Below are 12647 nucleotides of genomic sequence, written 5' to 3' on the forward strand. Positions count from 1 at the left end.
CCCCCCCCCAGCACAGCTGTGAGAAAGGCCAGGCACCACCAGGTCTGCTCCTGATGTTCTTGGGACCATCCCCAGGAATCGGTGGGGGCAACCACAGTGACCTCTGAGAAGGACTCCCTCTGCGTGCCACTTATTCAGAACAGAAACTTGAGTAAGAAGGAAACACTTTATTAGCAAAACGAAACCTAGAATGACTCAGGCCCTGGCTGGAGCCCCTCATAGCTCTGCTCACCTGGGCAGGCCCCCGAGGTCGATCTCGCTGCAGATGTAGGGCCCAGGACGCAGAATCACCCACAGCCCGATCTCTGCAGCCATCAGGACAAAGGCCCTAGGAAGGTCCATGTCAGCAGCCCTCAGGACTCGGGAGAGGAGGGCGGGAAACAGCCCAGCACATGGCAGGGGGGAGCTCAGCCAGGGAGGGGCACTGAGGGAAGGCCACCCCCTTCCCCAACAGGGCGCCTCCCTTCACAGGCCCCTGGGGGCTGGGTTCTCACGAGCTCCCAGCCGAGGACCAACAGTGCAGCACCCCCAGAGCTCCCAGCCCAGGACCAACAGTGCAGCCCCTGGGGGTGCGGGAGGAAGGGTATCGGAAGGGGTCAGGCGTCCTAGCAGTGAACCTCACCCTGGCAACCTGCTTGCTACCCAAGAGGACCTGCCCTGCTCTGGCCCAGGTGGTTGGACCCCCCTGCTCAGCAGGGCCCACCCTGGGGATGGGGCACCCCTGGCTGCATGGGAGAGGTGTGGGCTCAGAGGCAGCAGCCCCCAGCCTGGCGCAGCAGGACCCCAGCTGCGGAGCGTGTGGGGCCTGGGTGCAGAGCCTTCCAGGGCATCCCGAGGACACACTGGCACCCCCGCTCCCCTGGCCCCAGCGCAGGGCCTGGGTGCGCCATGATTCCTGCCCCAGCCCAGGAGCCGCGGCCCTTCTCCCGGCCCCAGGTGAGTGGCAGAAGCAGCACAGCACGTACTCCAGGTCCAGGTTCCCAGAGAAGTCAAATTTTCCTCTTTCTGGCTCGTGGAGGTTCCAGGGGACATAGCTGGGATAGAAAAGATAATTAAAAGTTTGAGTTTTCATTTATATTACTCTATCCCCCAGATCACCTTCTTTATCCCTAAAACCCATTATGATGGCTGTGGACATGTTTCTTAGGTACACTGCCTTACTGACATTAGAATTGCAACCAAGAACTAACTGAAGGGATCCAGGGGCCTCAGAATCCCGTAAGACCCTGGAGGGCTCTACCAGTCTCTGCAGATGAATCCAGAGGAGCCCCGCAGGACCTAAGTGAGACATAAGACAAGACCACGGGTCAGCAAGACATCGCTCTCCCCTCCCCCATCTCTCCCCCTCTCTCTTCCACGTGAGAAAAAGCAGAAACCTTATAGAAACATCAGTTGAAGGTAAAGAGGAAACCTCAATTATCAGTCACTTTTACTGAAGTGACTGGATTGCAAAGCTTGTAACAGAAGAGAGGTTGTAATTTAAAGGTAAGAAACTGAAGGACTGTAAGGGGCCTGACCCAAGAGGCAGGTGCATGCATTGATGTAAAGTAATACTAATGATAGGTGCTCCTTCCTAGGCCTCACTCTCCCTGGGCCTCTCTAATTGCAAAGGAGACACTCAAAGGGAGAGAAGGCTTCTTTGCTTTGGATTCAGAATCAAGGGCTCCACATTTAAGCAAATGTAGATTATCCTGCTTTTATAATGCAATATCCCCACCAGCTCCAGGACTTTCATATGTGAAGGAACCCCTGGGATCAGAATTTACCTATGCAAATAAATAGATCCTTTTCAGTAACCTTCTATGGAAAAGTTTCACATCAGTTTCAACTATGCTGTCTTAGCTCAGAACACTCCCATAATTCTTATTAGAAAATGTTCTTCAGTCAGTTCATAAACCACCCAGAAAATCCGCAAACTTGATTTGTAATCACATATTTTTTCCTGAAGGTAAAATGGGCCAGCCTGAGGACCTAGACTCATATCCAAATATCTGTTGGCAATCTAAAAAAATAAATCCATAAAGGGCAAGGTTTTTTGCAGCTGAGCATAATTTTTAAGTAGTTCACCTATACAATATATATTGGGGTACTGATAACAGTGCTGCGCCTTGAGTGAAAGCCACAGCATTCAGAAGATCACTCCAAATGATGCCAGCATCTACCTCCTTGGGTGACTATTCTGAAGACTACATACGTAAACTCTATAAACTGGCTGTATGTATATACTCTATGATTATTGATCTATTTTCTTTAAACTTAAACTCTTGCTTCAAACTGAGCTTCCTGCCCCTGTGATGCCTGAAGGAGCTCCAGGTATTGGTGCCATTAGAAATTAACCAAGCTCAGCAGGCCAGGATGTACCCAAGATCAAGATAATAACAAACTCTGGGGCTGAGTGTGCCAATACCAGACACAGCAATTATGACAGGCTGTTCCAATAAACTAATTATGACTGTGTTCAACTCACTATAAAACAGTCAGCTAGAGCGGAAATGTTAGGATGTTTCTCTTCAGGGTGATGTGCCTACACGCTCAGACCACTGGCCAGCTCTCTAAATAAACACACTTCTTATAGATTCAATTCCTGTCTCTGCTCATTGGCATCAGTATTGACAGGCAGCAGTACCCAGCATTTCTGGCAACAATAGAAAAATTTAATTATCTGTGGTAATCATCACCTACATCCCCCCATGCCCCTTCACGATACACCTGTTCTTTCTGTTCTTCTAGACCTTCATGTCCATTTCATGTCTCTTCTCCTGCACTGACCAGGAGGGTTGTGGGGATTAGGAGGAAGGTAGACTCTTCTACCCATCAGTCCTAAGCAGAGGGGTTGGGCTCCTTGTTTCTATGTTTTTCCTCATAAGCTATATACATGCAGATTCTTTTCAGGGGCTACTCAGGTCCAGGATCTGCCAGCCTTCTCCATCCTGACAGGGTGGAGTTCCCCAAGGCTGGGTTCCCTTGAAGAAGCCCAGGAGGCAGATAGAGAGGTCCTACTGGTAATGGCGTTAGGGTCAGCACTCACGTGGTGAGGGTATTCAAGCCACAGGCTCTCATCTTCAGCAAGCGGTCCCTCCAGTATTCCTTGGGCACCCGGAAATAGTGCACAGAGCCCCCAAAGATCCAGAAGGCAGATTCTTCCAACATAAAGTTTTGGCCATTGGCCTGAAGCCCTGTGTGTCGGTGTGTCAGCCACAGTGGAATCAGAACATTCCAGTCCAACCTGCAAAAAGAAGCATCTGGAAGCTAGGAGGCTAATCTTCAGCAGGAGCACAGGGAAGAAGAGAGGGTTCCTTTCCTCCTTAGCAGATTCTCAGCATTTCTTTATAAAGAGTGTCTGCTTCAGGGAGATGAGGCGGTAGGGAGTAGTCGCGCTCCTGTCTTGCCAAACTTGGAATAATATCTTTGTTGCACACACCTAGCTCCTCGGGGCCCCATTGCTGCGGAAGAGCAACCGAGGCTGACTCAGGACCAAGGTAGATATGCTCAATGTGGACACTGTCCCCAGGAGGGAGGACAAAAGGCACTTTGGGGAAAGGGGCTCTCGAGGGGCTTTGCTACTGGGAACTTAGGGATCTGGGGGGCAGGTGCAGCACACACGTCCCTACAATGGACAGTTCTGTGGGCCATTTGCCTAAGCATCAAAGCGGCAACTACTTGGAATGTAGCTGTGAGCCACTTCGTGGCCACAGTTGCCCAGCCCAAGGTGCAGACACCTAGAAGTGGTATCTGGGTTAGAAACAGCCTCTAGTCAAATCATCTGAAGACCCAGTGTCAGCCAAGGAGAGCTCAGACCCACAGAGCCCTCAGGGGAGGCTGCAAGAACATCTCAATTCCTAAAAAAGCACCTCTTGGCATCTCCTTTTTGGCCCAGGGAGCCCCTTCAAACAGACCCTCATGACTCAGTGCTCCCTCTTTTTCTTCAGTCTCCTGAGGGTCTCAGGGAAGACTAGGGAGCAGGAAAGAGAAATTGAGAAGCAGGATAATTTCTAGACAGGAAATCTAGGAAAATGGAAGACAGAAAACAAGACAAATTCTGGCAGGCCTTTCCAGCCACTCGGTAACCCTGCCTGACACTGTACCACCGAGATGCTCTCTGCTTAAGTAATGCATCCATCCACACTGACACACGGACTGGAGTCTGTCATCCCGGATGCCAAACAGACAGACACAACACCACCCAAAGTGGGCCAGGAGCAGCCACCTTGATCCTGGATTCCAGTTCTCTGTGTCTTTTTTTTTTTTTCCTCTGTGTCTTTCAATGGGGCAGAAAGTCAGCCAGCAGCACGTCACAGGTCACAGGGCACACAGATGAGGCACACCCCAGAGCTGAGGCTCCCACCGTGTCCCAGGCTGTCTGGCCCCTGCTGCTCTCCCTTATCACACCCACCAACAGTGTCCTCTGGCGGGGCTTTCCCGGGTGCCTGCCAGTTCCTGCTGCACCCACAATGCTGAGGGCTCCCTCTGGGAACAGAAACATGTACACCCCATGGAGCAAAGCTGCCTGACCCCTGCTGTCAGCGGGCCAGGTATTTTGACAGCATCTAGAGAAAACCCACTGCAGCTCACTTCTATTGTTCAGGAAGGCTCACTCCCACCTAACCCAGCCTCTCCAAACCAGCATTTGATGTCCCCGGAGGGATTCTGGCATACAGCCTCCTCCACTCCGCTCCACACTCACACCATCCAGGGTCCCCCATGCTGCAGGAAGGATCAGGCTGCTGCCAGGGCACATGACCCATGCGGTCACTGGGGGACACTCTCAAAGGCCCACACTTGGTTTCAGAAAACCTTCTATCTCCATGCCAAATTTTTATTAATTTTTAAGCAAGGGTCTCACGTTTTTATTGTGTACTGTCCCACCAACTAGGCGGGCAGGCCAAGTGGTGACAGAACAGGAGCAGGAAGACATAATAATTGTTGAATGTACAAATGATCTAAGTCATTCAGGTGGGGCCAGAAAAGCTGTTACCCAGAAGATGTCATTGCACTGAGTCCTGAAGATGGGGGTGTAGGAGAGCAGGTGACCCTTGGCACAAGCATAAAGAAAGGAAAGCATGTAAAGGCAACAGGTTGGGGGGCCTGGTGATGTCCACCAGTCCTTGCAGAGATGAGTGCAGAAACTGAGATCTTTCTAGAACAGTGAGAATAATTTGCTTCTTGTAAATATGTGGGATATGTGTTTTGCACGCTTTCTCATCATTTTATTTTTCCAGTAATTTATTTTTGTCGTGCTTTATAAAGTGACAGTGTAGAGCAGATGAAAAAAAAAAAAAAAACACTTTCTCAGGGTTTCTCAGGCTGCTTCTGGCCAAGGTTTTCTAGCACAGGTGGCCTAGTAAATAACATGTAGCCTTTGGATAGGGTCCATATGTGCAGAGAACAGTAAATAACATGTGGCCATGATGTATAGTTCAGATGTGCAAATTCCTAACTCTGTAAACTAGGGATAAATCTAGCCCTGTGCTGGCTTTGTCTATAAATTATATAAAGGCTAATAGGGCTGCTTGGGGGTAGCACCCACTGATGGACGAGAGCCCACTGTTGCAGCCAGTGTGGGGGGGTGGGGAGGATGTTGTCATGCTGGACACTTCCCCTGTTGCTCCTGCTGCTGCCAGGGGTGAGGAGTCTGTGGAGCCCAAGGGGAGCAAGAGAGTCCAAGAGGGCCTGAGGGAGCCATGGGGCCTGCTGCCAACAGGGCTGGGATGGGTCACCATCACCCAAGCCACTGGGCCTCGCTCCCACCAGACCAGCAGGATGACTGCTACCTGGGTAATCTCCTGTTGCTGTAATAAAGCCCCATATAGGGGCTTTGTGACCTGTTTCTCATCTGCTGCCATCAAGAACTGGACAAGCTTATATCTAAGGCTCTACAGACAGATTGAAAATTTAAAACTGTTTTAAGGAAAGAAAAGTGACTCTTTCCCACATACAGAATGAGAAGCTCTGCTCTAGACCAGAAGCAGTGTTCTGGCTGTGGGCAATCGTAATGCAAGAGATGTGAGCACAACATATTGAGTGTTCAATGGGCCCACCTCAGCAACCAGATGGAAGCAGGAGAGGGAGGAGATCAGAACACTGAAATTGTCCCCTCAAGCAGCCTTCTCAACACTTCCTGGGAGTCAGATACCTCAGAAGGTCTGGGTTTAGCCACATGGTTCAAAAACCACATGATTCTCAAAGCTAGTACGTATTTGAACCACCTGGGACAACTTTAAAACTACCGATGTCCGGGGCCCTCCCTGGTGGCGCAGCGGGTTAAAGCACAGCACAAAGAAGCTTAAGCCACTTCCGCATGAGTTTGATACCCGCCTGCCCGGAAGGTGACCACATAGCATGGCAGACCTCCTGACCCGCCCGCTGCTCCCCTCAGCAGTGTACTTCGTCGATCTGCCTGTTCTGTACCCCACTCTGTCTCTGGTAAATCCTCTCACCCTCTGCATCTCTGGCCTGTACCCCAGTTCTGTACGAATAAATAAAATAAATAAAATAAAAAACAAACGAACAAAAAAAAAAAACTACCGATGTCCCAGCCCTGCCCCAACAGATGGAGGCTCTCCACAGGTGGGGCACAGGCACTGGTATCTTTTTAACCACCGTTTATAGATCCTCACAGGCCAGACTGGCAACCTCTGCCCTAGGAAGAGTTTCTGAGGTAGGCCCAGGGCCAGTGTGAGGGCCCTGCAGGTTCAGACACAGAACAGGATGCCAGGAGGACAGGTATTGTCATAAGCAATGTGGGTCCCTTGGAAATTTTGCCTAATTATATAAATGTAATTATTTATATAATTTACAAATTATATAAATTTTGCCACTCATGGTCAAAGAATATTAATTTTACCAGCTCTTCCCTACTTCTCACAGCCCGTAGAAGAGGCTGTGAGTACGGCAGAGGCAGGACTCCAGTTCTGCTACCTGACAACTGCAAGTGTCATTGCAGATGACCCAGGACCTGACGGATGCTTCACTGCACCAGAGTGAGAAGTTCCCTGTTCTAGGTGACTTATAAATGGCATTTCAACACACAAATCTGCCAGAGGAGCACCTCTGTGGGGGAGTAAAGACAAAATCAGAATCTGCAGCAGGATAGTCTTGTGGTGAATCCTGGCTCTGCCCTTAGCTGTCACCTTGGCTTGGTGAACTAACGCTGAATGGCATCAGCGAAAAGAGCTAGTTTTCTGCACACCAGCTGCCGTTAGGGTCAGGTATAAATGAAATACCCTATGATGTGCTGGAAAAGAATCTTGTTACTATTGGAGATAAATTTTTTAGCATGCTTTCCGCATCAGAGAGAATTGCCTCAGTGGGTATTTTATATCCCTAATGGGGAATAATCCCAACCTTTCCATTTCTTCCCATTTAACTGAGCATCTAATTATATTTTATGTACTAGACTTTGTGCCAAACCTTCTTATCCCAGTTGCTAAAATTTTACAATAAAACATCTGTCCCCGGGCTCAGCTCAGGCCGATGCAGCCTGAGGTCTGCACCAGGGGTCCGCACCCTCCTGCTGCAGTCTTGTTTGTGCAGGCGCCAGCTAAAAATGGCTTTGCTGGTTGAAAAAAAAAGGTTTAAATAAAATTTGGGGACACAAAATTATATGAACTTCATTATTTCAAAATCCATAGGTAGTTTTGTTGGTATTTCCCACACACACACACACACAACACACAAATTCACTCATATATTTATTGTCTATGATTGCTTTGGGGATACAATGTAGTGCAATAGAGACAATATGGTCCCCAAAGTTGAAATTACGCACTATTGGGTCCCTTCTAGGAAAACCCTGCCCTAGAGCATGAGGCCCTGGTTATGGAAAGGAGATACAGGCGCTCCTGGGCTTTGACAGGGCCTCCTCTTAGACCTTTCCCTGCTCACTCTACCAGTTTCCAACTTGCTGGCTGGCTGAAGTTCCCCTACCTCAAACACAGCAGTTTGGTTTCCCCTGGGTTGGGGCCATTTTGTTCCAAAGAACCACATCTTCTCCTGCCCTCAAGTTCAATCCCTGCTTCCTATGCCCCCCACGTTCGCCTGACTACCCCTGGGGACTCCCCTTGGGCACCCCACCCCCTCAAGTCCAGTTCCAGCTTCCTATGCCCCCCAGGTTCACTTGACTACCCCTGGGGGCTCTCCTTGGGCACCCCACCCTCTGGGGTCACCTCAAGCTAACATGAAGAACTGGATGCATAGAGTCTTTTCTTCAAGAAAGATACACTGACTAGACAGATAAACTCACTGTTCAGTGATGAAAACACACACACACACACACACACACAGAGATTTTAAAGTCAGGAAGAATACCATTCAGTTATTACTCCAGATAGTGAACCTTGATCACTGGCCAGCACATTAAAAAAAAAACACTGTCTAGTTCTTCACCATGGATGGTAATTTTTGTTTACATGTGTGTCTCCCCTGATGCCTCTCACCCACTCCCAAGTGCGGAGTTCTGCTGGAAATGTGCCAAAATCTGTTTCAAGCTGACGCGTAGGCATTAGGCATTAGGCTTCACCTAGGTTGATGACTCCAGGTGTGCTCTGCACCCCAAGGACTTTCATCTGGAGTTTATTAGAACAGCAGGAATTGAACCTGCATTTTAAACAGACCCCGGGGTTCCCGTTTAAAAAGCTCCACTCTGTACCATCTCCTTTTGGTACTTAGAGTCTCTGCTTATCGAGCTTAAACTTATTAATTACAACCTTACATTTTCTAGATTTTTTAAAAACTATTTTCTTTCAGTGCTTATTAATAGACATGAAATTAATGCTGCAAATGACAAAAGTTAAGTGTTACTAAATTCCAAATTTTGGAGAACTCAGCTATTTCCTTCCTGGAAATATTCTAGTTGGTTAGTAGCCAAGTTTTTAATACGTTAGTAAAAGGAATGAATTCACTGAGAAAATGAGGAGGATATTCATTGAGTTTCTCCAAGGAATTCACTGTGAACATGAAATGACATGTGTCAGGGCTTCATCTACACAGCACAATGCAGACAATGGTCATTAACACCAGGGATCGTAACATTAATAGCCACCTTCATAGATTCCAGAGTAATTAGCCCAGCAATAAGAAACACAAGGAAATACAAACTGTGTGGCGATATCTGGTTTGTTTTAAAGGTCAGAGACTTACTTCCAACTTGGCTTATCAACCAGGAGCTTGCCAAACCCCAAGGAAGCTTGCTGGGTGCTGCTGCTCTTCTTGGTGGGCAGCTCCTTCAGAATGAAACTCTTCTTGTGAGACCAGACTCTTCCTTCTTTCTGGCTAAGGCTTATAAGAACACTTTACTCTGGAATTCCCATGCCTGTGTGTCTTGGCTTCATTGTAGGATAAGTAACTTGTCAGTCCTAGAATAAACTAGGCAAGCTGAGAACAGCAGGCTTCAGTCACAGTCCTCGCCATGAAATGTACTCTGCTCATAGTCTTGAAGGTTCTGGAAAAAGGCACGTTTCAGGATTTTTGAAGGAACCTCACACAGCATGACAAACCAAGTACATTCCTGTCGCGACCCAAGCGCTGGGTAGGCCATAATGGCAACATTAAGCAGAGGGTGTGGGTCTTGAATTCCCTGTGGTAAGGAGTGTCATCAGGCGGTGAGTGGTGAGGGAGGCCCGGCGTGGGGCCACGACTGCTCCGACTTTGTACTTGGCACTGAAGTGAACCATGAAAACTGGGTCATGAGGGTGCAGGCAGGCTCCTCCAGACATGGTCAGAAGTGCAGTAGAATTTGGAATGGAAAGGGCACAGAAGCAGGTGACAGCCCCCTACCTCTTCTGGGCTGGGCCCAAGTTGATAGTCCACTCTCAGGGGCAGTCTGGGTTGCTGGCAGAAGAGCCAGAGCTCTGTGAACAGTCCTGCTCACCAGGGCAATTCTGAAATATCTCTTGCCACGCCAGGAGACACACAACCCTGCTACCTATGAACCTTGAATTACTGATCAGTAACTGGGGTCTGGTAGGACCAGGCAGTCTCACCTGTCACAGGTCATAGCCGTCTCCTCGAGTCTCTTTTGTCCTCACGCAGTCTGACCATACTCAAGACACACTGGATCGCCACAGCAGACAAGGCAGAAACGTCAGCCTCTGCGTGTGCTGGTCTCCAGAGATCATGTGGTGCTTCTCTAATCGCAGGCTGGCCCAGGGTGTGGACAAGTCAGGTATGGAGGGAGGGTTGTGCAGAAGCCGTGCTCATGTTCCCAGATATAAGTCCTTCAGTCCCAGCGGGGTGGTTCTGTACCTCGGCATATAACATGCATTTGCTAATCTGACATGACAGTTTATGAATCCAGTTTCTAGGTGCGCTGTGACCCCACAAAGTCCACCCTAAGCCGAGGTGTAACTGAATCTGGGTGCAGGGCATCATATTAAGATCCTTGTCAAACAGCCCTCATTCATCCAAGGAGCCATGCTAGCCACTGTTATTATTATTATTATTATTATTATTATTTCTCTTTACACACAGACGTGTCTCCACCTGAGTTTCAAATGCAAATTTCTATTCATCGCTCTCAAGATGCTGACATCCATGAGGTCCCGTTTCCTTGGCCATCCTATCCCCTTTGCATTTGAGGTTAGTTCATTCTTACCAGTCCTCAGCCCTGTGTTCACCCCCCACCCCCCCTCAGCAGGGGAGTTTGATGACTCTGGCAAGGACCTGTCTTGTCTTTGGCATGGGCAGCTCAGTGCCCTTAAGGTCTTTTGCTCCAGAACGGTGCTTCCTGGCTCCACCCTGAAGCCCCAAGAACTGCAGTCCCAGAAAATGGCACTCTAGCCCAGCTTCCTGGACGCCTTCCTTGGCCAGGGCCCATTGCTTTGTGCTACTGCTCTGCTGGGAGAAGCATTAAATATTTCCATGGGGGTTGGCCTGCCAGTCCAAAAGTACCTACACTCATTTAACAGAGATGTGAGGTCATTTTGCAGCATTTTGCAGTCCGTGTCTCTGCTGCAAGCCTGGCAACTTGTCCGTCCCTCTGTGAGGGCCTCTAGATTAGCAAGGAATTGACTGGCACCAGGCTCCAGCAGGGCCCAGCCGGAGGCTGCCTCAATGACACAGGGATACACCAGCAGTTGGTCCAGAAGGGAACATTTTCTAAATATGGTAGAAAGTTTGTACATAAGCATTTACTAAACCAAATCCTTGAGACCCAATCATGAAATAACAAAGACCTTTCACTAGCCACATAACAACAAAACCCATTCTGATGTTATTTGACACTGTACTTGCACTTTGAAAAACATTTGCATTGATAGCATCAGAAGTAGGAAAAGTATTGTATATCCACGTGCCCAGAGGTGAGACCTGTGTTAGATAATCCTACGAGATAATCTTAGAGATGGTCCCAACTTTTGGAGTTGGGACGATGATGACTCCACACATATGTCACATACGTTCTAAAATCTACCACAAAGGACTGCTCTACACAGACAGAGCATAAAAGCTGCTCCCACATCAAACAGAATTCCCCCCACAAACTACAGGGCTCAAAAACTTCTCTACACTGACTAACAGAAGCAGGATGGGCTACTTTGCATACTTATTTTAAGTTACTTTCATTTACCCATTTTCAATGGCTATCAAGACTGAAAATGAATCTCTCCTTGGGTCAGCAATTTTAAGTATAGAAATATATCCAACAGATACTCATTGCAATTTTGTTGGCAGTAGTTAACAGTTTGCCAGCAATCAATAGGGGACCGTTTAAATAAATTATGTGCTTAATGGAGAAATGGGGTAACATATGCAGTTGTCTTCCAGTCTATATATTCTCTACACCTTCTCTAGGGGAAAACTATTATCAGTGATCATCTCTGCTGGGGCAGGGGGTGCCTCAAGACTAGAAGTAAGGGGGGTTACTTTCCCTTTTAAGTTATTTGAATATATCATTGTAGTACTTACTCACAAAATAAACTTTTCCAGAGAAAGCACAGTATGTTCTGGAAAGGAATTACCCAGCTGTATTGCTGGATATAGGAATCCAAAAGCAGTGAGTATCAGCTAAGAGTCCCTAATGGGAGACCCCATGAAGAATCATTTGGTTAATTATCGTGAGTTTCTAAATACACCCAACCCTCCAATCTCGGCCACAGTCCCCCACAATGGGGACTCCTTTTCAGTCCTTTAAATATCTAGAACAATCTGCTTAAACAAAAGATAAATCTGGGTGGAATGAAGCCCAAATATCCCCACACCAAGAGATCTCTGCTGGACGATGGCATGAGGGGAAGAGACTCCAGTGTCCTCTCCAGTACTAAATGTTCTACAAAGATCTCTGGGCTTGTCGTATCTTGAATCTTATCAGAAAGTAGTCAAGGTGACATAATGGAACTATTGAGTCATTTCATCAGAGACTAAGTGTCTCTGTTTCATTTACTACTGCCTTGACCTGAGGTAGAGCACTCTCTGGCCAACTTCTGCTATTTTTTGGTTTAAATATTTATTTATTTGTGCATACAGAACTGGAGTACAGGCCAGAGGCTCAGGGGCGGCGAGAGGCTTCACCAGAGACAGAGTGGGGAGCAGAACAGGCAGATCTATGAAGTACACTGCTGAGGGGAGCAGCGGGTGGGTCAGGAGAGGTCTGCCACACCATGTGGTCAACTCGGGGCAGGCGGGAATCGAACTCATGTGGAAGTGGCTTTAGC

General features: G+C 48.2%; 1 protein-coding gene across 3 annotated transcripts in view; it reads right to left on the reverse strand.

The window, feature by feature from the left end:
• Positions 1-12647, reverse strand: part of LOC101636233 (beta-galactosidase-1-like protein 2) — a 41881-nt gene that overhangs the window by 25020 nt on the left and 4214 nt on the right. For 2 of the 3 annotated variants that reach the window (XM_004688768.2, XM_012729674.1), the window contains exons 2-4: positions 3029-3226; positions 966-1034; positions 233-328 (exon numbers count right to left, since the gene is read on the reverse strand). In XM_004688768.2, coding sequence (XP_004688825.2) covers positions 233-328; positions 966-1034; positions 3029-3226 — 363 coding nt within the window. Of the gene's footprint in view, positions 1-232; positions 329-965; positions 1035-3028; positions 3227-9980; positions 10019-12647 lie in introns of those variants that run through there. The other variant, XM_012729675.1, reaches the window with a different exon arrangement.

The sequence above is a fragment of the Condylura cristata genome, unplaced genomic scaffold, assembly GCF_000260355.1.
Source record: "Condylura cristata isolate star-nosed mole 26May11 unplaced genomic scaffold, ConCri1.0 scaffold00025, whole genome shotgun sequence".
NCBI classification, from domain to species: domain Eukaryota; kingdom Metazoa; phylum Chordata; class Mammalia; order Eulipotyphla; family Talpidae; genus Condylura; species Condylura cristata.